General features: G+C 39.2%; 2 protein-coding genes across 6 annotated transcripts in view; one reads left to right on the top strand and one right to left on the bottom strand.

Annotated features, from left to right (window-relative positions):
- rab43 (RAB43, member RAS oncogene family) overlaps nt 1-27547 on the top strand; it is a 122391-nt gene that overhangs the window by 87741 nt on the left and 7103 nt on the right. The window lies entirely within an intron of this gene.
- Nucleotides 93-27450, bottom strand: isy1 (ISY1 splicing factor homolog). 5 transcript variants are annotated; one of them, XM_059944079.1, is made up of 11 exons: nt 27330-27448; nt 25862-25884; nt 19657-19708; nt 19205-19270; nt 17093-17135; nt 16893-17005; nt 14337-14454; nt 10088-10210; nt 5161-5276; nt 1389-1475; nt 93-1065 (listed from the first exon to the last, which is right to left on the bottom strand). In XM_059944079.1, the coding sequence occupies exons 1-11, from the start codon at nt 27330-27332 to the stop codon at nt 958-960; spliced, it is 852 nt and encodes a 283-aa protein (XP_059800062.1). In that variant the 5' UTR covers nt 27333-27448; the 3' UTR covers nt 93-957. The 5 variants fall into 5 exon arrangements, with proteins under 5 accessions (XP_059800062.1, XP_059800063.1, XP_059800064.1 ...); XM_059944078.1 differs by lacking the exon at nt 93-1065 and adding an exon at nt 1080-1264 and having other exon boundaries at nt 27330-27450; XM_059944081.1 differs by lacking the exons at nt 93-1065; nt 17093-17135 and adding an exon at nt 1076-1264 and having other exon boundaries at nt 16893-17040; nt 19205-19273; nt 27330-27450.

The raw sequence follows: 27547 nt of genomic DNA, 5'->3' as shown, positions 1-27547 counted from the left end.
CATAAATCTCCAACTGTAGTTAATTCAATGTAAATAATAGTAAAAAGTATGCCAAAATATAGAATAAATGAATAAGCATAACAAATAGCCCAGCAACTTGGTTTTTTAACAGCTGTAAAGGTTTGAGATTTAATATTTAATAAAACAATGCACTAAAAAGTTCCTATGTTAATAAATGTGTTCCTGTGGGCATAAACACAGCAATACTGATGACCTTTATTTACAATTACATATGTTAATCTGATATGAAAAGATACCCGAGAAATAATTTAGTAAAACTATTCAGCCTATCATTGATTACTTGCTTTAAAAAGCCTTCAAAATTTACATTTAGCCATGTCTCTGACTATTGTTTATCATGCTGTATATACCTGATGAATAAGATTAAATTTGAGAATTGGTACAGAAATTCAAAAATATTTCAGTGAGAGAAATTTCAATACATTACAAACAACAGTCAAAATGATTTTTATCTAGATTGTGGAGCTAAACATGTTTTAACTCCAAATTTCTCCTTGGAACATTTAGAAACAATACTGTATTAACTTTGAAGTAACCACCCAAGTGAAAAAAAACATTCTGCTCAATACCTTAAATAAAAGATGTATAGATTCTATACAAAAAAACTGAATGAATACTACCATGAGAGCATAAAGAGAACAAAATTCAGACCTACGCCTTGTTTTATTAAAAATGTATCTTTTTACAATCTATAAAAATTAGAAATTAAAAATTTCCAATTCACATTGAGAAATGAAGGCTGATATATATACAGGAAGTGGTTTTTTTTTAAGACTTTCTTGAAACCAACAAACCGGACATCAAAAATAATATTATTTTGATCACTGTGCAAAAGTTTATCATTGTAACAAGAGTGAAAAGTAGTCTCCAGTCTTTCTTCTGTAAAATTTTCATCGTGGCTTTTTATAGAACAAGGCCTTGTGAATAAACAATTTGTTACAATCCCAGAAGTCTTTTAGCATCTTCACTTTGAGCCATTAAAGCCTCACTAGCATATTTCTGTAACAGCTCCATTTTCTTCCGTCGTACAAGTGCTTCCTCAATCTGTCATGATGAAAATGAAATATTATCAGATTATCCAATGACAAAATATGATCCAAACTCAAAAATAGGTTAAGTACTTAAAATTACGTGCTGTAAAGCAGAACCATTTGCCACTGTTGAAAGAGCTCAAAGCAGATAAGAAGCACTTGTGACTTGTATTATAAATGTCCTTTGGATGACAACCTAAGATCTGATGCTTCTTTTAAAAAAAGAACAACAAATCTATTAGAATTTTGGGTAATTTAAAATAACGAATCTTCACATGATAACAGACTTTAACGTAACTGTACTTTTTTTTAAGAATTTCTTCAAAATAATCTTACCTCTTTTTGTGATGGCACAGGAACATGAGCTATGAATTTTTGCTGGTCCTCCTCTCCTTCCATCTGTTCACCGGTGTCTTCATCAGACTGAAGAACAAAGTATAAATAACATTTGAGATACTAAGGGAAGATATAATCAGTATTTATCTTGAATGTCATATACATTTAATTTTTAAAAATACATAGATAAAGGTATTGATGTAACATATAAAAGCACTAACATTTTGTTTTTGCACAATACAAATCTTTCTCCAGCAGGGATCACTCCACAATTCAACAAAAAGGCACATGCATGTAATTGTAAAACAATGTAACATTCTGATGAAGGGTTTTTGACCCGAAACATTAACTCCGTTTTTCTATATAAAATTGTAGTCTGACATTCCAAGGATTTCTAGCATTTACTGTTTTTGTTCTGAAGAAGGGTCTCTGACTGAGATGTCAACTGTATTCATTTCCATAGAAGCTGCCTGACCAGCTGAGTTCCTCCAGCATTCTGTGTGTGTTGCTTTGGATTGTCAGCATCTGTAGTTGTTGAGTTTCAAAACAAGACTTTAAATGGAAATTTTATATGTCCTACTTTAATGTTTTTACACTTTAATAATTACGCTTCCAAATATGCATCGACTATTTTATTTCAAACATATACAATAATGGAAGGCCATGATTTTATTTGCATGCACATGAGGGGTTGAATGGCTTTTCAATATTTCTGCTTCTATTAAAAAACCGGGTGAATTGGCTATTTGTGCACTTGAGCCTATCCATTAATCAACAATATTATGGCTGATCTTCCTAACACTATAGTCCTACCTATCCCCCATAGTCCTCGATATCATAAAACAATCCATTGATTTTAAACAATTGAACCTCCATTTATGTTCTCATTGATTAATGGGAGTTCTTAATACCAAATTGCATAAATTTACAGCATAAGAGGCTGCTACTTCAGTTCATTGTGAAATACTAATTAGGAGAAACTACCCAACTCGATTCTACTTTTCAACCTTTGGCATGTAGCCTTGTACATTACAACATATCAAGTACTGTTTATTACTTTAAAGCCATTCATTCAGCTAGCTCCCTACCCATAATTGCTCAACTTTAAAAAAATGTTTCAACTTCCTTCTAATATGCTGAATTAATTTATTTAAAATTTACACCCACTGATTACTGCAACAGATAATAAAGACAATGGGCATTTTACAATGGGTTGTAAAAAGATCATACAGAACATGCTATCAGGGCCTTTGTGGGTCAAACCAATTATCTAGATTTAATAAAAGGGAGTGTGATTAACAATGTTGGAAATTCAAGCAACACACACAAAATGCTGGTGGAACGCAGCAGGCCAGGCAGCATCTATAGGGAGAAGTACAGTCGACGTTTCGGGCCAAGACCCTTCGTCAGGACTAACTGAAAGAAGCGACAGTAAGAGATTTTCAAAGTGGGAGGGGGAAGTCCAAAATGATAGGGGAAGACAGGAGGGGAAGGGATGAAGTGAAGAGCTGGAAAGTTGATTGGCAAAAGGGATACAGAGCTGGAGAAGGGAGAGGGTCATGGGACGGGAGGCCTAGGGAGAAATAAAGGGGTAGGGGAGCACCAGAGGGAGATGCAGGCAAGGAGTGATTGTGAGAGGGACAGAGAGAGGAAAATAAGAATAAAGAAGAAAAAAAGGGGAAAATAATAAGGGATGGGGTAAGAAGGGGAAGGGGACATTAACGAAAGAGAGAAATCAATGTTCATGTCATCAGGTTGGAGGCTACCCAGCCGGTATACAAGGTGTTGTTCCTCCAACCTGAGTGTGGTTTCATCTTGACAGTACAGGAAGCCACGGATAGACATATCAGAATGGGAATGGGATGTGGAATTACAATGTGTGGCCACTGGGAGATCCTGCTTTCTCTGGCGGACAGAGCGTAGGTGTTCAGTGAAATGGTCTCCCAGTCTTCGTTGGGCCTCAGCAATATATAAGTCACACCAGGAGCACCAGGCACAGTATATCACACCAGCTGACTCACAGATGAAGTGTCGCCTCACCTGCAAGGATTGTTTGGGGCCCTGAATGGTGGTGAGGGAAGAAGTGTAATTAACTTTGCTTCCAACTTTCACCCTGCCCTCAAATTTGCCTCGTCCATCTCTGACACTTCCCTCCCCTTTCTTGATCTTTCTGTCTCTATCTCTGGAGACGGCTTATCTACTGATGTCTAGTATAAGCCTACGGACTCTCACAGCTACCTGGACTATTTCTCTTCCCACCTTGTCTCTTGCAAAAACGCCATCCCCTTCTCGCAATTCCTCTGTCTCCATCGCATCTGCTCTCAGGATGAGGTTTTTCATTCCAGGACAAAGGAGATGTCTTCCTTTTTTAAAGAAAGGGGCTTCCCTTCTTCCACCATCAACTCTGCTCTCAAATGCACCTCTCCCATTTCATGCACATCTGCTCTCACCCCATCCACCCGCCACCCCACTAGGGATAGGGTTCCCCTTGTCCTCACCTACCACCCCTCCAGCCTCTGAGTACAACATAAAATTCTCCGTAACATCTGCCACCTCCAACGGGATCCCACTGCCAAGCACATCTTTCCCTCCCCCTCTCTTTCTGCTTTCCACAGGGATCACTCCCTAAGTGACTCCCTTGTCCATTTGTCCTCCTGCCCATCCCTTCCTACCGATCTCCCTCCTGGCCCTTATCCTTGTAAGCGGAACAAGAGCTACACCTGCCCTTACACTTCCTCCCTCACCACCATTCAGGGCCCCAGACAATCCTTCCAGGTGAGGCAACACTTCACCTGGTGTGATATACTGTGTCCGGTGCGGCCTTCTATATATTCGTGAGACCTGATCCAGACTGGAAGACCGTTTCGCTGAACACCTACACTTGGTCCACCAGAGAAAGCAGGATCTCCCAGTGGCCACACATTTTAATTCCACGTCCCATTCCCATTCTGATATGTCTATCCAGGGCCTCCTCTACTGTCAAAATGAATCCAAACTCAGGTTGGAGGAACAGCACCTTATATTCCGTCTAGGTAGCTGCCAACCTGATGGCATGAACATTGATTTCTCTAACTTCTGTTAATGCCCCTCCTCCCCCATCCCTTATTTATTATCTCTCTCTTTCCCCTCTTCTTCTTTTCTCTCTCTGTCCCTCTCACAATCAATCCTTGCCTGCTCTCCATCTTCCTCTGGTGCTCCCCTCCCCCTTTCTTTCTCCCTCGGCCTCCTTTCCCACGATCCTTTCCTTTCTCCAGCTCTGCATCCCCTTAGCCAATCAACTTTCCAGTTCTTAGCTTCACCCCTCCCCCTCCTGTCTTCTTCTATCATTTCGGATCTCCCCCTCCCACTTTCAAATCTCTTACTATCTCTCCTTTCAGTTAGTCCTGATGAAGGGTCTCGGCCCGAAACATCGACTGTACTTCTTCCTATAGATGCTGCCTGGCCTGCTGCATTCCACCAGCATTCTGTGTATGTTACCATTTTCATATATTCATTTTCAACCTCCCACCTTCATAGGGAACTCGAGTGATTGCATTTCAGCTGTACCCCATTGCTATCACATCCTGGTTCTGTGATCATCATTGTGATCTGAATAATCTCTTTAAATCTGTAAACTACTGCAAATTGGTGCAGAGGGGATAACACCAGTCATGGAAGAGTATGATCCTAATGGAGGCAATAAGCATGCTGTACCTATCTTCACTTCTGCCCTGTAACAGCAAATGTGAACATGTTTATAATATTTTGATATAAATGTTGAAAATGCATTTACCTCATCATCTTTCACTGCATAGATATTTACTTCTTCCTCTTCCTCCTCCTTAAACTCTTCACTTGTAAATCGGGACTCTTTATCTATCTTCCATTTTTGAACGGCTTCTGTTATGACTAAAATGAGCAAAGGAATTTGAAATACAGTGGATTCCAGTTAACTGGGTCACATCGGAATCAATACACTTTGGTCCAATTAAGCAATTGTTCCAATTAGCCGAAGTTTCATGCAAATAGTTAAAAAGGCATAAAGAAACCAAACTACCATTTAACTAAGTAACAAATTATGTATTTAAATGAAATACAGAACAAATTAGAACAATACTAATACAGTACTATAAAACTGTGTGTTAGTTATCAATGGAGGAATTCATCCAGTATACATTGCTGTGTTCTTTTGATTGATTGTAAATGAACAAAATCTGCAGACACCTAGAGTAGATAATGGAATGCCTACATACAATGCTTTCAACAATTTTATCACCCAAATCTTTTTGACACTTTCAAATTCTCTGTGGTTCCTAACTTGTTGAAGTAGTTGAAGTTCCATTTACATTCCGGGCCTTTTCAGGCAACTCCAAGCCTGAATGCTTGAAACCACAGTGAGCAAACATGTTCTGAAACTGTCTTATTGCTTATTACTTGCCAACTATCTGTGACAAAGTCACTACTTTTTGAACACAAACACACGCAACTGAAGCTATTTTATAAACCATACACTCTAAACAAGATGTAGCGTCTAATGGTCACAAGTGCACGTAACTGATGCTAGTTAGAAACTGATCAGCAAGTTCCCTGTTCCAACTAAGCAGCATAGTGTCCTAAATAAGCGAAGGGAACCCCAACTATTTTCTCTATTAGATTTTTTTTCTTTAAGAGTTGTCCCAAATAACCACCTGACCCAATTAACTGATGCTCCAATTAAATGGAATCCACTGTATTTGTAATAATCACACATTCATACATGTCCATGTTGTATGCCTCCTTGCTCAAGATATGCTGTAAATGCTCACCTTGAATTATAAATATATCACAAACTCGTGCACTGAGGAGATGACTGCAAGTAGCTGAGAAAGTAAGCTCCATTGGAGACTGGCTATTTGCATAGGAGGCTAAGAGACCCTCCAAACACACTAACAGATTGTGGAGTGGGAGTAAGGTGGCAGATGGAAATGTGAATGACAGGAGCCAAACAGTACTACAACACAGGCATATCTGTGTTTAAATGGTTGATAAAGTCCATCATTAAGGACCCTCAATACCCAGGACACACCCTCATCTCATTACTACCATCAGGGAGGAGGTACAGGAGTCTGAAGACGCACACTCAACTGTTTAGGAATAGCCCATGAACATTATCTCACTATTTTGTTCTCTTTCTGCACTATTTATTTATTCTTTATCTGTAAGTAAATTGAAGTAATACATTGCACTGTACTGCTGACGTAAAACAACAAATTTCATGACAAACGTCAGTCTCCAGTCTACATATATTTTTGCTCACTTTAGGGAAAGGTGGATGTGTCCTTGCTGCTTCTAAACAGACAATACTCAAATATATGTTCAACTCATGATATTAGTGCCGAGTTCCATTTGAGATTCAGGATTACCACTGTCTTATTTGTGAAACTTACAGTTTTGCAGCAAAGACATAAAAATACTATAAATTATAACGTAAATAAATAATGCCAAAAAAAGAGGTAGTATTCATAGACCATTCAGAGATCTGATGCTGCAGGAATCATTGAGTCATTGAGCATGAGCCTTCAGGCTCCTGTTCATCTTCCCTGATGGTAATGAGAAAAGGGCACATCCTGGAGGGTGTGAGTGTACAGGAGCGAGTTATACCAGTTAGTCCAGCGGTGATGCAGCAACAACCTTGCACTCAATGTCGGTAAAATGAAAGAGCTAATTGTGCACTTCAGGAAAGGTAGACGAGGGAATACAAACCAATCCTCAGAAGGATCAGAAGTGGAGAGAGTGAGCGAGATTTCAAGTTCCTGGGTGTCAAGATCTCTGAGGATCTAACCTGGTCCCAACATATTGATGCAGCAATAAAGAAGGCAAGACAGCAATTATATTTCATTAAAAGTTTGAAGAGTTTTGGTTTGCTCTCGAAAACTTCTATAGATGTACTGCAGAGAGCATTCTGACAGGCTGCATCACTATCTGGCACAGTGAGAGCGGGGGCTGGGAAGCTACTGCACAGGACTGAAAGAAGCTATAGAAAGTTATAAAATTAGTTAGCTCCATCTTGGATACTAGCCTTTGTAGTACCTGAGATATCTTCAAGGAATGGTGCCTCAGAAAGGAGACGTCCATTATTAAGGACCCCATCACTCAAGGCATGCCCTCTTCTCATTGTTACCGTCAGGAAGGAGGTACTCAGCGATTCAGGAACAGTTTCTTTTCCCTCTACCACACGATTCCTAAATGGACATTGAACCATGAACACTACCTCACTTTTTAAACATTATAAATATACTGTATTTCTGCTTTTGCACTATTTTTATCTATTATATACATCTCATTGTAATTGATTTACTTTATTTTTTCCTTTCTATGTTATGTATTGCATTGCACTGCTGCTGCTAAGTTAACAAATTTCATGACACAAGTTGGTGATAATAAACCTGATTCTGATCGGATTCTAACTCTTAATTCTTGAGGCACCGCCTCCTGAAGATGTCCTTGAAAGTAGGGGTGATTGTGCCCATGATGGAGCTGGACGAGTCTACAATCCTCTGCAGCCTCTTGCGATCCTGTGCACTGGCACTGGAGTCTCCATAATTGGCTGCGATACAACCAGTCAGGATGCTTTCTAATGCACATCAATAGAAATTTGCAGATGTCTTTGCTGACATAACAAACCTCCTCAAGGTACTAACAGAACTATTGGCATTCCTTCTTCATGACTTGCATCAAAATGTTGGCCCCAGGACAGTCCTCTGAGATATTAAACTTAAAAGCTGCTCACCCTTTCCACCGCTGACCACTCAAGGAGGACTGATGCGTGATCTCGCAACTTCCCCTTTCTGAACTGTACTATCAGTTCCTAAGTCTTGCTGAAATTGGACGTAAGGTTGGTGAGCACTGTGTCAAATCGGTGAAACATGCTGTATTCTCTGCCAACACTGCATACTTCCAACAAATGTAAGTCAGATTCCCAGGATGACACATGCAACAAGCACACACATATTGAAACCAACTCAATACCCACATTAGCCAGTCAAAGGAAAAAGATCAGTCACGCTATAATATTGTCACAATTCAGGGATTTGTGCTGGTGATCACATGTAGACCAATAGAATTGTTTTTAACTAAACTAATCTGATGAAAGCAAACCAGTTATTAAAAATGTTAAAATATGAGATTTTATATTCATAAATTATTTTGCAAAGGGAGTAGACAGCAGGATCAGTGTTTGACACAAGGAAGATAACTGTTTCGTTCTAAACTAATTTGTGACTTCATAAACATGGAGATCATTATAAAATATTTCCCCACTTTTTTTGTATATAAAAAGAATCAAACACATGACCATATATCATCAAGTTAATCACACATGCATGATCTTAGCCATTTCACAGAGCATGTTTTATGTTAACAACTCAGAATATGCATAATCCCTGTGCAGAATAGTGCCTCTTCACAATATTTGTACATCAGAATCAGTAGGTTAAAATTAACTGTTACCCACAAGTGAATTCTTTGTAGACTCTACCATCATGCCTCATTCATTCTGAAGTAGTGCAATCAAATGGAAGCATTTGGACAATACTATAAAAATGTGCTACCGTTGCTAAAGCGTATGTGTAAAGTAATGAGCTGGCTTAACTATGATTGCACTCAGACAATATACCCAATGGGAAATTAGTATATTTAGTTAGGGTCCATCAGGATCAGGTTGTATAGCCACACGCCACTGGTTGGAAAATTACAAGAGCAACTCTTAAGCAGGATACTGTCAATAGTAGTAATTCAGGCCATTCAAAAATGTTCCAGTAAAACCATTGCTATCATTTTTCTCCTCGAGTTTGTCACAGTAAATGAAAATTCATGCTGATATTCTAGCATATGGTTGGCTTGAGTTCTCCATATTGGCAATCCATTTGCAAATGTTTTGTCACCATACGAGGAGACATCATATAACCATATAACAATTACAGCACGGGAACATGCCACCTCAGCCCTTCTAGTCGGTGCTGAATGTTTACTCTCATCTAGTCCCACTGACCTGCACTTAGCCCATAACCCTCCATTCCTTTCCTGTCCATATACCTATCCAATTTTTTTTTTAATGACAAAATCAAACCTGCCTCTACCACTTCTACTGGAAGCTCGTTCCACACAGCTACCACTCTCTGAGTAAAGAAGTTCCCCCTCGTGTTCCCCCTAAACTTTTGCTCTTTAACTCTCAACTCATGTCCTCTTGTTTGAATCTCCCCTACTCTCAATGGAAAAAGCCTATCCAAGTCAACTCTATCTATCCCCTTCATAATTTTCAATACCTCTATCAAGTCCCCCTCAACCTTCTACGCTTCAAAGAATAAAGACCTAACTTGTTCAACCTTTCTCTGTAACTTAGGTGCTGAAACCCAGTTAATCTCCTCTGTACTCTCTCCTGAATCTTCCACCCTGTTTTACAATATCTTTTGGAAAATAAATTTATGTCTAAGAGTAATGTCAAAAAATTGCGTAAGGACTTGTGTATAATTTAAAGTTAATTATAATAGGAACACTATGAAACTGTGGCATTAAATTTGCTGATGTGAAAACATTTCATTCCATACATCATATTTAGATGCTTGTCAATGCTAATTAGCTTTATTTTTAACTTCAGAAGTGAATATTAATGAGTGTGCTAGGACCATCTTATTTTATCAATACTCATTTACAGATTTAACAACTGGTTTAGTTTTATTTACCTCTTTTCTCAAGCTCCTGTTCCAAAGGCAAAAGGACACCATCATCTTCATCTCTGTAGCCATAATAGTCTGCATCAATGTCTTTCATGAGCTCTGCACGAGTTTTCCGTGGTGGGGCAGGAGCTTCAAGCAAATATAAAAAAGATGTTCCCTCAAAACAGCATAGCTTCTGTCCTTAACCTACCAACTATAATTATTAACTTCATTTCCAATAAAACATAGTTAAGGGACAGCACAGTAACGTAGAGGTTAGCACAAGGCTTTGCAGCACAGTTAACCTGGGTTCAATTCCCGCCACTGCCAGTAAGGAGTTTATATGTTCTCCCTGTGACCACATGGGTTTCCTCGGGGTGCTCCGGTTTCCTCCCATAGCCCAAAGGTATACTGGTTGGTAGGTTAATTGGTGATTGTAAATTGTCCTGTGATTAGGCTAGGATTAAATCAGATCGCTGTGTGGCACTGCTCAAATGGTCAGCGCTGCAGATCAATAAAAAAGAGGCATATCTAGGTAACATGCCTTAAAATCTAAACAAAGAATTGCCTTAAGTTTGGGACAAGAGTAATAATGTGGGTTTTATATTGAAGGAATGCATTATAATGGAACATTTATGGATGTTCAGACCCAGGAGTAGATGTGCTAATTCATCATTACTAATTTTATGCCATACAGCGAGTCCGTTGACACCTCCTCCATTAGAATCAGGAAGCTGCTAATGCGGAATTATTTATTAATTTATTAAAGGATTTTGTATACTAGTAATGTTTTGGGAAAAAGATTTTGCTGAATAAACAACTTAATTTCTGATGACATAACATTCATTAATCAATGCATATCAGCCTCCAAATCTTCAAAACAAAATTGCATATCTTTTTTAAGAATGCAATACTTCAAAGTAATTTTCAGTTCTCATCTCAATAACTCAAGTACATCTGAATCCTTGTATTGTTCTCTGCCATTTTTAACAAATTAGATTAAAAATTAACACTTGTATTTCTTAGCTTTGGACGTGATAAAGGCTGCTCAGCTTCCTTGGTGACATACTGTACGACTAAGATTTGACAGATGCAGCTACAGAAATACAAAATAGACAATCTGTGGATAGCTTTCTTTGATATCACGTCACTGTTGTGTTGTCATCCGAGTTCAACTGATTGGATAAAGTTAATGTCATTCAGTGTTTTGGGGAATGATGAACCTTTGCGACTTCGTTCAGGAGTTGTGGCAAGCACATTTGAGTTAAACCCCTGCAAAGTTGAGGAGGTTTGTGCAGTGACCACCCTCCAGTCAAAAGGTCAGTTCCTTTTATTTCCTAGTCATTTCTGTGAACAAGGCATCTCCCGGCTGTGGAATCGGCAGATCATCATTACTTCGAAGGAATCGTTGTTCTGGGGAAGTCTCTCCTTACTGACTGTATAAATCACACGGACTTTTGAATTTATCACTTTAAGTCTGTGTTTGGATGAGAACTCGTTAAGAACAGTTTCTAAGTTTGACTGTTGGTTAGAGATTGCCGCCTAACTGTTAACTTCCGGTTAAGTTAGTCAATTATTTACTTTTCTAAGTTTTGAGCAGACTTAATAGATCTCGGGATTTGTTCTAAACCATCTCAATTTCATATTCATTGCTGCTGCATTCGTAACACCAAAAAAAGGTATCATTTTAGACATGTTTATGCACTGAATCATTATGAAAAGTTTATTTAAAACAAATCACTTTACAATATTTACTTGCGTTAAACCCCAATAGTGAAATGGATAGGTAATGTGAACAGCAAGAGTCTACATAATGAATTAATATCTCTACCCAGGGCATATAGCCTGCCTAGTTCAAACAAAGTGATTATCAGGTGCAAAATGGCAGAAAGATATCAAATGAGAAAAGAAAAGGATACGAAAGTATTTAGAAGGACTGGATTGGGACAATTTGTTTTATGGGAAGGATGTAATAGAGAAATGGAGGTAGTTTAAAGGTGAAATTTTTAGGGCACAGAATCTCTATGTTCCTGTTAGGTTGAAAGGAAAGGTTAAAAGTTTGAGAGTCATAGTTTTCAAAGGATATTGGAAACTTGGTTCAAAAAAAGAGAGAGAGCTACAAAAAATATAGGCAGCATGGAGTAAATGAGGTGCTCAAGGAATATAAAGAATGTAAAAAGAATCTTAAGAAAGAAATCAGAAAAGCTAAAAAGATACGAGGTTGTTTTGGCAAGTAAGGTGAAAATAAATCCAAAGGGTTTCTACAGTTATATTAATAGCAAAAGGATAGTGAGGGATAAAATTGGTCCCGTAGAGAATCAGGGTGGATAGCTATGTGTGGAGCCGAAAGAGATGGGGGAGATTTTGAACAATTTCTTTTCTTTGGTATTCACTAAGGAGAAGGATATTGAATTGTGTAAGGTAAGGGAAACAAGAAGGATAGTTATGGAAACTATGACGATTAACAGGAAGGAAGTACTGGCACTTTTAAAGAATATAAAAGTGGATAAATCTCTGGGTTCTGACAGGATATTCCCTAGGACCTTGAGGGAAGTTAGTGTAAAAATAGCAGGGGCTCTGACAGAAATATTTCAAATGTCATTAGAAACGGGGATGGTGCCAGAGGATGGGCGTATTGCTCATGTGGTCCATTGTTTAAAAAGGGTTCTAAGAGTAAACCTAGCAATTATCAGCCTGTAAGTTTGATGTCAGTAGTGGGTAAATTAATGGCAAGTATTCTTAGAGATGGTATATATAATTATCAGGATAGACAGGGTCTGATTAGGAACAGTCAACATGGATTTGTGCGTAGAAGGTCATGTTTGACAAATCTTATTGAATTTTTTGAAGAGGTTACTAGGAAAGTTGATGAGGATAAAGCAGTGGATGTTGTCTATATGGACTTCAGTAAGGCCTTCAACAAGGTTCCACACGGAAGGTTAGTTAGGAAGGTTCAATCGTTGGGTATTAATATTGAAATAGTAAAATGGATTCAACAGTGGCTGGATGGGAGATGCCAGAGAGTAGTGGTGGATAACTGTTTGTCAGGTTGGAGGCCGGTGACTAGTGGTGTGCCTCAGGGATCTGTACTAGGTCCAATGTTGTTTGTCATTTACATTAATAATCTTGGATGATGGGGTGGTACATTGGATTAGTAAGTATGCAGGTGATACTAAAATAGGTGGGGTTGTGAATAATGAAGTAGGTTTTCAAAGCTTGCCGAGAGATTTAGGCCAGTTAGAAGAGTGGGCTGAAAGATGGCAGATGGAGTTTAATGCTGATAAGTGTGAGGTGCTACATTTTAGTAGAACTAATCAAAATAGGACATACAGGGTAAGTGGTAGGGCATTGAGGAATGCAGTAGAACAGAATGATCTAGGAATAACGGTGCATAGTTCCCTGAAGGTGGAATCTCATGTGGATAGGGTGGTGAAGAAAGCTTTTGGTATGCTGGCCTTTATAAATCAGAGCATTGAGTATAGGAGTTGGGATGTAATGTTAAAATTGTCCAAGGCATTGGTGAGGCCAAATTTGGGGTATTGTGTACAGTTCTGGTCACCGAATTATAGGAAAGATGTCAACAAAATAGAGAGAGTACAGAGGAGATTTGCTAGAATGTTACCTGGGTTTCAGCACCTAAGTTACAGAGAAAGGTTGAACAAGTTAGGTCTTTATTCTTTGGAGTGTAGAAGGTTGAAGGGGGGGGGCGGGGGGGAAACGTGATAGAGGTATTTAAAATTATGAGGGGGATAGATAGAGTTGACGTGGATAGACTTTTTCCATTGAGAGTAGGGAAGATTCAAACAAGAGGACATGAGTTCAGAGTTAAGGGGTGAAAGTTTAGGGAGAACATGAGGGGGAACTTCTTTACTCAGAGAGTGGCAGCTGTGTGGAACGAGCTTCCAGTAGAAGTGGTAGAGGCAAGTTTGATATTGTCATTTAAAAAAAAAATTGGATACGTATATGGACAGGAAAGGAATGGAAGGTTATGGGCTGAGTGCAGGTTGGTGAGACTGAGGGTAAGCATTCGGCATGAACTAGAAGGGCCGAGATGGCCTGTTTCCATGCTGTAATTGTTATATGGTTATAAAAACCTGAGTTTAATTAGTGCGGCCCCAAAGAATGATTAAACTGTGTAACAGTAACATTTTGAATAATTAATGAAAACTGAATTCGCTACATAGCATTGGGAGTGACAACACCCAAAGAAATTTCCAACAGGTGAATATTCTCATGATAGGTAATGAAGGAAATTAAAAATTTTTTAAAAACTTACGCTCTTTTTCAAATAATTCTCTGACTCCTGGCAAATCTTTAGCTGCTCCAAAATATTTGTATCCTCTGTTGCCTGGAACTTCTTTTCCCTCATGATCCAACATTTTTGGTCCAATTTTCTAAATTAAAAAAAAAGACTTGTAGAAATGACATTATTCAGAAAGAAGAATAAAATTGTAAACAGCTGTTTTCCTCTGATTTTTTTCATCAGGAAAGCAACCTTCATCTTATGTTGATTAAAGATATTTGCTAGTGCCAACGCCAGTAGATTAACATCACTGCCTAGTAATAAACCAAATCGTAGCATCACGTTAGGACAAAATTCAAATATGCTGCATTTAGCCACAGTCACATGCTTAAGATCAATTTATATTTTGAAAAACTGATTGCAAATCCAAACACATTCTTTACATTAAAGCTACAACATTATGAACTGGTAGCACAGAAGCACAGCAGAAGTATCATATTATAACTTTTTTTATCTTATTTGTGATTCAAACACAAGCCTGTTGCTGGATTAATTGATTACTCAAATTGCCCCTTGTGCTAAACAAGTGTTAGGAGATGGGGAATGGGGTTGATGGGCACATGAAAGAGATCAGGCAGAGGGAAATAGGTGGGAGAATGTATCTGATGCAATATCAGTGATTTATGCTCTTAAAATCAACTTAATTATATGGCAGTTACAGAAAGCAGGATGGAGAAAGAAGATATATTGCTTTCTTCAGAGTTCAAAAGGAGAAGGATTCACAAGGGAAGAAAAATACCCATTTTAGCCCTCATACTCAAAAATATGCAACCTTCTTGCAAACCAGGAGTCTGAATTCAGTGGTGGGCAAGTTGTTGGAAGATCCTGAGAGGCAGGATTTATGAGCATTTGGAGAGTGATAATCTGATTAGGGATAGTCAGCATGGTTTTGTCAAGGATAGGACATGCTTTACCAGCCTGACTGAATTCTTTGAGGATGTAACAATACACATTGAAGGTAGAGCAGTGGATGTAGTGTATATGAATTTCAGTAAGGCATTTGATCAGGTTCCCCATGCAAGGCTCTTTCAGAAAGTAAGGAGGCATGGGACCCAAGGAGACCTTCCTTTGTGGATCCAGAATTGGCTTGCCCACAGAAGGCAAGATGTAGATGGTTGTAGATGGTTCATATTCTGCATGGAGGTCAGTGACCAGTGGTGTTCTGCAGTGATCTGTTCTGGGACCCCTCCTCTTTATGATTTTTATAAATAACCTGAATGAAAAAGTAGAAGGGTGGGTTAGTAAGTTTACTGATGACACAAAGGTTGGGGGTGTTGTGGATAGTCCGGAGGGTTGTCATATTACAACGGGACATCGATAGGATGCAGAACTGGGCTGAGAAGTGGCAGATGGATTTCAAATAAGTATGAAGTGGTTCATTTTGGTAGGTCAAATTTGAAGACAGAATATAATATTAAAGGTAAGATTCTTAGCAGTGTGGAGGATCAGAGAGATCTTGGGGTCCGTGCCCAGAGGACAGTCAAAGCTGCCGCGCAGGTTGACAGCGTTGTTAGGAAGGCATACGGTGTGCTGACATTCATCAACCATGGGATTGAGTTCAAGGGCCATGAAGCAATGTTACAGCTATACAAGACATTGGTCAGACCCCACTTAAGAGTATTGTGTTCAGTTCCAGTCACCTCACTACAGGAATGATGTGGATACTATAAAGAGAGTGCAGAGGAGATTACAAGGACGTTGCCAGGATTGGAGAACGTGCCTTTTGAGGTGAGTGAACCTGGCCCTTTCTTGTGTTGGAGGATGAGAGGTGACCTGACAGAGGTGTACAAGATGATGAGGGGCATTGATTGTGTGGATAGCCAGAGGCTTTCACCCAGGGCTGAAATGGCTAATGTGAGGGGGCATAGTTATAAGGTGATTGGAAATAGGTACCGAGGGTATGTCAGGGGTAAGTTTATCAGAGAGCGGTGGGTGCATGGAATACACTGCTGCCACTGGTGGTGGAAGCAGAAACAATAGGATCTTTTAACAGCCACTTAGACAGGTACATGGAGCTTAGAAAAATAGAGGACTATGCACTAGGGAAATTCTAGGCAGTTTTAAAAATAAATTACATGGTTGGCACAACATTGTAGGCCAAAGGGCCTGCAATGTACTGCAGATTTCTATGTTCTATAGCAATAATCTAGAAACTATCACCATTTGGAATAAACAACAGGAATCCCTAACAAGTATAGTTAGTTTATTTAGAAAGTCCTGCATAGATTAAAAACATGCCATATTGTGGAACCTGATTTATTTTTTGATAATTAAACCACCCTATTTATTTTAATAGCTTTTACCTAACTTGGGCACAAAAGCTACAAAGAGCTCTTAGGACAGTGATGTGTGGGAACAAGAAGATTACTCAAGCTTCAGTAATAAATTGCAGAGCTGAAATTAAAGCTCCCGTAAGCAGGTCCAATGTGTTTTAAAACCCAATGTTTCAAAATATATTATTTCCAATTATCTACAACTGTCAAAGTCAAGAAAATTTGCATGAATATTTAGCAAAACCTTGTTACTTACTCCATAATCAGGACCTCCTAACTCTTTTATTCTGACTTCCCAGTGGCCTTTCTCTCGTAGCAACTTATTGATTTCATCATTTAGATCTCGTATCCGAAATTCTCCCAATCCAGCTTTAAGAGAAAATGTATTTCCATCCCATGAATTTCTATTGAAAATGAGAATACATTTGTGAAGTTGAAAGCAGTTTAGAAACTTACCATTTTGTATCTGTGCCACTTTTTTTGAAATTTCACTTATAATCTAAAAAAAAGATAATAGTTGATAACTGTGAATATTATTCATATACATATTAAATATATCCTTAGCAATTACAAGATTCTGATTATTTCCATATTGTAATAAACTTAACAAGATTACTTGAGCAGGATACCTTTAAAGCAAATTTGAAGCATTCACCGACCATGAACCTGTCCTTAAGCTGTGCACACTAGCATCAAATATTTACAGCGCAAGCCCACGATCAAGCATACTTTCTTCAGCCAATGATTGGTGTGTCAAGGCCGACCTGGATGGGAAAGGCAATTTCCCGGAGCAAATAGCTTTCACTACGTTGCATCCAGATATAATCATATGGCCTGACACCAGTACAGAAGAGATTATTGGTGAACTCACAGTCCCCTGGGAAGACAACATCGATGAAGCCCACGTGCGCAAGTTAACCAAGTATGCAGAATTAAGATCAGAATGCAGAGGCAGAGGGTGGAAGGTCTCATGTTATCCATTCGAAATAGGTTGCTGTGGCTTTATTGCGTTCACTTTCCAGAAGTGGCTGTGTGACCTTGGCTTCACTAGAAGAGAGATCAAATCAACCAGCAGGGCTGTAGCTGAGGCAGGGGAGACAGGATCATCATGGGTGTGGACCAAGTACGTCCAGAGGGGCAGATAGTCGGACAGTGTATCCATCTTTTGTAAACCCTCCAGTAGTTGCATAGACACCTGAAGAGTAGACTATCTGTTGGATGGAGGCGACCAACAACTCTGATAGAGGCAGATGCCAAGTTGTTAAGCTCACCAGTGGGAGGTGGTGCTTCAGCACTGCTGGCCCACCACCTCGAGGGAGTCTTGATCATAAGCGGGCCGAAACTCCTGAAGACAGGTGGCAGATCAACTGATGATCCACTGGTGATAGCACAGGACTGTTAACATCCTAGGCCAAGTGTATTTTCAATTTTTTTTTAAATAGCTCACTGTCTGATTGGTAATATTACATTTAGGTATTCATGTTTAAAACTACTTTTCCAATATAATGTATGAGTACTATAAATCTTTCTACAAAAGTGAAACAACACAAACAAAATACTGGTGGAACACAGCAGGCCAGGCAGCATCTATAAGGAGAAGCACTGTCGACGTTTCGGGCCAAGACCCTTCGTCAGGACAAAAGTGAAAAATGGCTTTAGATCTCTGGAGGATCATTGCTCTGGAGAGGGGATAGAGACTGCCTTTTGATCACTGCCAGAGAGGAAAAGTCTTGCCACTGTGCCCGGAGAATGTTACCCAGGTTTTCTGTGGTTTGAATATGGACTTGGACTGCAGGCTTTATTTTCAGTCTTACCGTTTTCTGCGTTCTGAGTTTTTCACCCGACCCTTCTCCTTTTTTTTGTATGGGTGTGGGTGTGGGGGATTTGGGTTTTGATGATCTTTCGTGGTTTCGTGGATATACGTAAAGAAGAATTTCAGAGTTGTATACTTCATTAACAAATGAACCTTTGAAATGATTTAAAACCATGTTTTATTATTGAAGGAAACTTTCTACTTGAACTATTTATGGCAATACTTTTAAAACTAAACATGACATGGGGTCATGTGGATCTGATAGAATTCAATTTGTCAATCACAGCCCTCGTACATATCCACTTAATTGGGCTAAACGTGCACGGTTCATCCCATTGCCTTCCACGCTCTGGATCCAGCAGAAAAGTTTGGATGGTTCCAACACTGGAGTCCAATTGATAGAATTGCCAACAAAACGCAGATATTAGTCCAAAAGAAAGTTTTGTGACCACACATCTTGTGCGCTTTGACTTCACAATTGTCACGTCTTGATCTCAATTGAGAAATGCCACTATATTAAAGTGAACCATGATACAATTTTTAGAGCAGTGTAAACAGCAGCATCTTCTCTTCTTGCTCAGCCCCCATCCCACTTGTATCTCTGCAAATGTAAAATTTAGTTTCAAAACAAATTTTCAGACAGTCAAATAATCTTTGAAAACACTAACAATTACAGTAATGTAATCAATACATGCTGTTAATAAAACCACTCATGGAAGATTACTGGTGCCGAAGAACCATGAGAATTTGCTTACCTGTCTCCTCCATTTCTCTGCCTTATGTAAATCACTGCATTCTGATGCAAGGAATGGTCTCCTTTCCTACTGAAGAGACAGAGACTGTAATCAAAGTTTTTGCTCAAACCAAAAGGTGTCACGGAGCCAAGCGGCAAGTGACCCAAATAATGAACACATCAAAACTACATTATTTTACTACAACCAGGCAGGAAAGTATCAGAACATACATGCTGAATTAAAACTATTGCTTTGCTGAGGGGAGAAAAATTGTTAGCTCAGTATTACTCCAATGATTACGAGACCAGGTCATGTACTGGTTCAATGAACAAACTACATAGTGCTGTGTGCTCAATGTCTTTAAATATATTGCTTTAGTTTGGGTATCCTGGAAAATCTCATATACTGAATCTTATACAAAATGGATATCTTTACAGCATCTCTTTCATAATTGAAAATAACAATTCACTAACCTTAACCTTTCCATCTTCCAGCTGGGCCTGGCGAAATCTTGCCAAGGCTGTCCTAAATGAAAATAATATGGATAATTCATTTTTCATAAACTGACAGATCTGCCATTTCAACAGAGCTTGAAAATTTATTGCCATGTCAAAATTAATATATAGAACAAAACATGATTTTAAATATTTAAGCTAACTACAAGACTTTATAATCATGGCTAAATTTTGTGAGCTATTTGTAAGGCTTCAAAATTTATGCCAACTGAAAAATTGGCAGATCTTCCTTACGGAAATAACTGCTTTAAATAAACATTTGCAAGCCTGAGATTTCTTTATTTTAACTATAATTCCATACTGACTTTTACATAGCTGGAAATGGAAGTCTAAAGTATCAAGAATGCAAGTGTCTTTGTAACTTCCAACATAGATCAACAAAATGAGAAACAAGCTTAAAGAAGTTATGTGACAACAGATAGAGCAAGTACAAGGGATTATAAAATTAATTTTGAAATATAAAGTAGGCAACCGGTATTTTCAGTTAAGCTATAAAACATTGATGTCTATACATTTAAAAATTTTAAATTTTCCTCCTTGTTTGACCAATGGGCAAAACATAAAATAGATTCAAAATGTCAAATGCACTCTTTTCCATAGATGTTGCCTGGCTTGCTGAATTTTTTGTGTGTGTTACAATAGATGCATAGATTCAAAGTTCAGTTCTAAATACAATGATTGAACAATGCTCTGTAAACCAAATAGTACACTAGCAAATCCATTCCAATAATCTAACATTAAATTTTTCTGCACATCCTCAGGGAAAAAAAAAAGAAAAAGAATCTGCAACAGCTGGAAGTTTGAAATAAAAACAAATAACACTAGTAACACTCAACAGGTCAGGGAGTATTTGTGGAAAGCAAACCATTTCAGGTTGTAGACCTTTCATCAGTACTGGGAAGGGGAGAACAAAATAAAAAAATGGTTTTGACAGAGGGCTCCTGTTCTTTACTCTTCATTGATGTTGCCTTTCCTGCTGAGTATTTCTAATACCTATTGTTCATATTTCAATCCCCAAATAAAGATTAATTTCCACACACACTTTTGGGCAAAGGACTGAAGATCACTCAAATTTATATTAAGACCCTTCAAGCCATTTAGCTCATGGTCTGGTTTCATTCTATTATTTTGGAAAGGATTCGAAACTAAGTTTCAAAGGTAAAAGTACAACAAGACCCATCTAATCAGGACCTGACAACACCAATTTTCTGTGTCAATCATGAGCTAAATAGAACTCAAAGCAAATCCAAAATTTGTGATCAAGACAAAATTACTATTTGCTCATTTTCACAACATTCCATGAAAAATATTTTGAGAAATATATAAAATTTCCTCACATCAATTAGAAGATCAAAATATCTTTTTTTCTTATTGCGATGATTATTCTATTTTCAGAATGTCATCTTGTGTGCTTATATATGTAAGCAAAATTGAATTGGATGATCAAGTCCAACCAGCTGAAGAAACATATGAGGACAGCAATACCGAATACAGTGGGTTCCAGTAAATTGGGGTAGCCGCTTATTTGAAAAACTCTTAAAGAACAAAAACAAATCAAGAAAATAGCCAGGATTCCCTGTTAAGAGACACTTAAGGACTGTTAAAGAGACTTTTGCTGAACAGTTTCCAACTAGCAATAGTCACATGAACTTGTGTTGTCGTTAGACACTACATTGTGCTTAGAGTGAACAGTTTTCAAATGGCATCAGTTGCATATACTTGTGTTCAAAAAGCAGTGATTTTTGTCATTAACTGTTGGCGAAAAATAAGCAGGAAGACAATTTGGAACTGTTTTGCTCACTGCAGTTTCAAGCACTCGGACTTGGAGAAGCCTGAAAAGATGGGAGTGAAAATTAAACCATTTCACTACTTCAATAAGTTGAGAACTATGAAGAATATGAAGGTACCAATAATTATCTTGAACGCTACAATGAAAATGAAGATTTGGAGGATGCAACTGTTGAAAATATTGTATGAAGGTAGTCCATTACCTGCACTAATTTTGTTCACTTACAGTCAAAAGAAGTGTTGTTTGTCCATCGTATCTGACGATGACAGTGAAAACAGTGGGGGAGGGGTTTTTAAAGTGGAAAAGCAATTGCACTGTGACAGTGCCACTCTCTTGACATTGGAAGACTTGGTCCAGTGGTACTAGTAGTTGTCACAAACTGGGGTCTTCTCTGGTTGCAGTGGATACCCGTGACTTCTTCTGTGCCTTAGCCACTCTCCACAAAGTGCTGCAGAACTGCCTTTCTGACCTTTGGATCTCACCCACCCAGTCCGCCAGAGCTGACTCACATGCTAGGACAGGCATCCCTATTTCATCAGGCGATGAAACCCAACAGCTACCCTCACCTGGTTTAGCCTACCTTTTGAAGTGGTGTGCTGGGGTGTGGTCACTGTCACATACAAACAGCCACAGGTGGGGCCAAGAGTGAGCTGCTCCAGAATGGACACAAAAGCCCCTTCACCAGAGGTGCTACCCCTCCCTGAACACCCAACGGACACTGGATAAATTCCATCATCAATAACCCTAGGAACTAATAGTTTTATATCACTGTAGTAGCACTGATATTGTTTTAATTTGTTCTGAATTTCATTTACAGAACTGTGCATATACATAGCTATGGTGCCTAAGAATTTACACAGTACTGTAGGAATTTTATGTACTGCTGTCACAAATAAAAACCAAATTCCATGACATACATGAGTGATGATAAACCTGATTCTGATATGGGTCTCTGTTGTGGATTGAGAGTGGGAAGAGTACAAGGAGAGGAAAATCATAGTTGGGAAAAGGGGAAGGGAGAGGGCAGGGAGTAAGAAGCTCCGGAGAGACCTTCCGTAATGATCAGTAATCTTGGAATCAAATTACCTTGTTTGATGTCTCAGGGCTGGGTGTGTCCATACCAGCACCAGCCCACCCATGCCTGGCACTCCTTCTCTGATACCTGTCCCACACCCCTCCCATGGCGCAAGAGAAAGTTTGTAAATCCTTTGCAATTACCTGGTTTTCTGCATTAATCACTCCTAAAATGTGATCTGATCACCCGAGTCACTATAATAGACAAACATAACCTGCCTAAACTAATAACAAACAATTGTACTTTTTATGTCTTTATTGTACACATTGTTTAATTATTCAGTCTAGGCTGGAAAAAAATGTGAACCCTTGTATTTAATAACTGGTAGAACCTTCTTTAGCAGCAGTAAACCTCCACCAAATGCTTCCTGTAGCTGCTGATCAGACTTGCACAACAGTGAGGACAAATTTTAAACCATTCCTCCATACAAAACTGTTCTAGTTCATCAATATTACTGGAATACCTTGCATGAGTCCAGAAGCAAGATGGCGGCACGACGCAGCACGCAGTGGCCACTCCAGAAATGAATATCTGTTATCTGTAAGTAGGGGCCGTGTACAATCCTGATTTGATGGAGAGGGATGTGTGAAGCACAGAGGAACATCCGGTGAAACTTTTGAAACGCCTGTTTCGCTGCCACTGCTACTGTGCGATCCGAAAAATCTCCAGGAGGAAGGCCCCGAATCCTCGGCTTTGCCTGTCGCTTGGCAGCCGGTGCCGGGGTTGAAGCGCTCAGCAGAGATGGTGCTTGGTATCGGAGGCTTGAAGATTTCGGACGGACTTGGGAGTTGGCTGTGGTCAGAGCTCCCAAAGTGCTGTATCGGCAAGCTGCGGTGCTGGAGTTTCATGGCAGGAAGAGTTTTTCTTCCTTCTACCGTCTGCGTGAGACGATGGGCTGTCGGGACTTTGAGGCTATCTTTTAAAACCGTGCCATGGACTGCTCTTTATCAGATTATGGTATTGCTTTGCACTGTTGAAACTATGTGTTATAATTATGTGGTCTTTGTCTATTAGTTTTTTTTTATCAATTATGGTTTTGTCTGCACCGTTGAAACTATATGTTAACTATAACTATATGTAACTATGTGGTTTTGTGTATGTCCTGTGGCTTTAGGTTTGTCTGATGGGTTTGTAGTTCCTTTTCGGGGAATGTGCTAAGACGGAAGCGCGATATCGATACGCAGCAGCCTCTCCGGACTCTGGATTGGGGATTACCAAACGTTATGTGGTTTTTCTTGTGTGGTCTGTTTTGTGCTTTTTTCGTGATATCATTCCGGAGTACATTGTCTCATTTTTTAACTGCATTGTATTTGTGGTTATAAATTACAATAACCTGAATCTAATCTGAATGAACAGCCCTCTTCAGGTCATACGACAGCATCTCAATTGGGTTAAGATCTAAGACTCTGACTTGGCTACTCCAAAATATGAGCTTCTCTTCTTTTTAAAGTATTCTGTTGTTGATTTACTCTTGTGTTTTGGATCATTGTCTTGTTGCATCATCCAACATCTATTAAGCTGCAGGTGATGGACTGCTACCCTGATATTGTCCTTTAAAAAGTCTTGATACAATTTTGAATATTTTGTCCCCTCAGTGATTGCAAGCTGTCCAGGCCCTGAGGTAGCACAGCAGCCCCAAACCACGATGCTCCTTGCACCATTCTTCCCAGTTCTGATGAAGCTTTGCTTTTGGTGTGCAGTGCCCTTTTTTCTTCCCATCGTAGCAGTCTGCATTTCTGCCAGTAACTTCAACTTTTGTCTCATCTATCCACAGAGGGTTGTCCCAAAACTGTTGTGGAACATCCAGGTGGTCTTTTACAAACTTGAGAAGTGCAGCAATTTTTTTTATTTGATGAGCAGTGGTTTCCTCCGTGGTGTCCTTCCATGAACACCATTCTTGTTCAGTGCTTTTTTTTTTAAAGCAAGTTTAAGCAAGTACTAGAGATTTCTGCCAGTATTTTGCAGTTACCCTTGGGCTCTGTTTCACCTGCTTCAGCATTGCACATTGTGCTCCTGATGACACCCAGTCCTAGGGAGAGTAGCAATAGTACTGAATTTCCTCCATTTGTCGACAATTTCTCATACTGTGGACTGATGAACACTCAAGTCTTAGAAATGCTCTTGTAGCCTATTCCAGCTACATGCACCTCTACAATTCTTCTAAGGTCCCCTGAAAGTTGTTTTGATCGAGGCATGTTGCACATAATAAGATCTTTCTTGAGAAGAGCAGGCTCTGTTAGTACCCTGACTTTGTTTGTCATTTTATAAGCCAGGGCACTTCTACAACTCACACCTCTAATCTCATCTCATTGATTGGAACACTCAGCTCCAAATAGCTTTTGTAGAAGGCATGACCCCAGAGGTTCACATACCTATTTGAACCTAGCCTGTGATTGCTTAAATGGTGTACTCAGTATTGACAAGTACAATTGTGTGTGTGTGTGCTGTGCCAAACCTTCAAACTCCCAGGCCTCTGGTGGAGGGCCAGAGATTGAGGTAAGATACACTCACACATCACCCATTCAAGTGAAAAAAAGTATTTAAAATATATGTTCACATGAGATGTTTGCACAGTACTGCAAATATATAATTTGTTACTCAGTTTAAATGGTAGTTTGTCTTTTTATACCTTTTTAACTATTTCCATGAAACTTCAGCTAATTGGGACAGCCACAATGTCAGACAGACGGACGTACTTTATTGATCCCGAGGGAAATTGGGTTTCGTTACAGCCGCACTAACCAAGAATAGTGAAGAAATATAGCAATATAAAACCATAAATAATTAAATAAAAATAAGTTAATCATGCCAAGTGGAAATAAGTCCAGGAGCAGCCTATTGGCCCAGGGTGTCTGACACTCTGAAGGAGGAGTTGTAAAGTTTGATGGCCACAGGTAGGAATGACTTCCTATGACGCTCAGTGTTACATCTTGGTGGAATGAGTCTCTGGCTGAATGTATTCCTGTGCCTAAACAGTACATTATGGAGTGGATGGGAGTCATTGTCCAAGATCGCATGCAACTTGGACAGCATCCTCTTTTCAGACACCACCGTCAGAGTCCAGTTCCACACCCACAACATCACTGGCCTTACGAGTGAGTTTGTTGATTCTGTTGGTGTCTGCTACCTGGTTCCAATTAACCAGAATCCACTGCAGTTAAAGCAGAGGAAAGTAGGTGCTTGATTAGTAAGGACACCAAAGGTTACAGGGATCCACAGTATTTATAAAATCAGCAAAGCTTTGTAATGAGCTGTATTAAATTTTAATTTACTAAATCCTATTGAGATAGTTTACTTACATTGCCTTCTCTGCATTTCGAGCCTGCAAAAGCATGGAAACAAAGCAAATTTATGAACATTGGAATTCTAACACTTTTACACAAAAACTCTCTCAATAGAAAAATGCTGAGAAAGGCCTCGATCTCATTATTTAAAAGACATTTCCCACAAAAATATATGAGCCCTACTTAGAAAGCCACTCAGCCAACTAATTCACCAGAAAGTGTACCAGCAGAACTTTGTGGTTCACAACCTCTATCAACCCATATGATTATACCAGGTTACAATGAAAGAATGTTATCATTAAGCCAGAAGCAGTAGTCAATCTAACTGCTACTCAAATATAAACAAAACTCTACAATTTTTAAAATAAAACAAATATTATAAACAAGACACAGGAAAAGCTGCACATGCCAGTAATCTGGAGCAATGTACAAATGCTGGACATACTCCTGAGGGAGAGTCTTGACCAGAAATGTCAACTGTCTAATTCACTCCATAGATGCTGCCTGGCCTATTGAGTTCCTTCAGCTTCTGTGTGTTGCTCTAAACAGCAGCAAAATGCATCAGAAAACCTAAAAGACATGCATGTCTCCTGGACCATTAATATATAAAAGTATTCCTTTCAAGATATAACTCTTCCAAGATGTCAAGATTTAAATTATTCTACTGAATGTTTCAGTTGCATAAAACAGGAAGGGCAGAGATTACACCTAAAAATGAATTGGGCGATAGCAATTAACCATTGCAAGATGCTGGGGTGGTGGTGAAAGGAAGCAGCAGTGGTGATTAGATCTCTTTTCTAAAAAGCAATGAGAATGCCTGGGAAATTGGGATGGAATTAAATATTCCAAATACAAATATGGGTTTATTTCCAAAGATGAGCTTCATTTGATTCAGTAATTAATTGTGGTTGCAAATGTAATCTTGTTTTGTAAAACGATGTACCAAGTTAATCAAATAATTAAAATCTTTTGCTGGAAATAGAGAATGAAACATCAATGAGCTTTCTGTTCATAGATACTGCCCGGCCAGCTGTATCCAGGGTTGTTTTTTTTTGTTTTTACTTATGATTTCCAGTATCTATAATAATTATTTCTATTCCCTTGCATTAACTTGAACGAAAGGTTTCGGCCCGAAACGTCGACTGTACTTTTTTCCATAGATGCTGCCTGGCCTGCTGAGTTCCTCCAGCATTTTGTGTGTGTTGCTCGGATTTCCAAGATCTGCAGATTTTCTCTTGTGTGTGGTTTAAATAACTTGAACTTAATTTTAATAAATTATCCCCAAGACCCGAAGTTGATAGCAGGGACATTAATGATTGCAACAAAAATAAAGATGCTTTAGGGGTCACCAATAACCAAACACACAGAGGCTTAGGACCCGAAGCCGCACGTTGGAAATTCTCATACTGTATCAATCGCAAGACAAGAAGGTCTGGTAGAGAGAGAGACTAACCCACCCCCCAGCAGCAAACCTGATACGTACCATTGCGAAGTTTAGCCGCGGACAGATCCCACAAAACACTCCGCGCCACCATGCAGCCGCTTTCGGTCAGAAGCAAAACAGGAACCTCCGAGAAAGGGTCGGAGGTCAGCGACAAAGACCAAGCTGATTGGACGGATGCTCGGGAACCGGATCACGTGGCTCTTTGTCAGCGTGAGCGACCAACGGTCTCGGTGGGGGGAGGGAACGGTTGGCGCCGG

The sequence above is a fragment of the Hypanus sabinus genome, chromosome 19 (genome assembly GCF_030144855.1).
Source record: "Hypanus sabinus isolate sHypSab1 chromosome 19, sHypSab1.hap1, whole genome shotgun sequence".
Lineage (NCBI taxonomy): Eukaryota > Metazoa > Chordata > Chondrichthyes > Myliobatiformes > Dasyatidae > Hypanus > Hypanus sabinus.
Note: the sequence above shows the minus strand (reverse complement) of the source record. Positions and strands in the feature narration are given on the sequence as shown.

What these genes read in the sequence shown, in the direction of transcription:
- isy1 (XM_059944078.1), bottom strand. An exon ending in CAGAGAAATGGAGGAGACAG is followed by an intron (nt 17,136 to 19,204) that starts GTAAGCAAATTC and finishes TCTTTTTTTTAG; the next exon opens with ATTATAAGTGAAATTTCAAA. An exon ending in CTGTGCCATCACAAAAAGAG is followed by an intron (nt 1,265 to 1,388) that starts GTAAGATTATTT and finishes TTTTTTTAAAAG; the next exon opens with AAGCATCAGATCTTAGGTTG.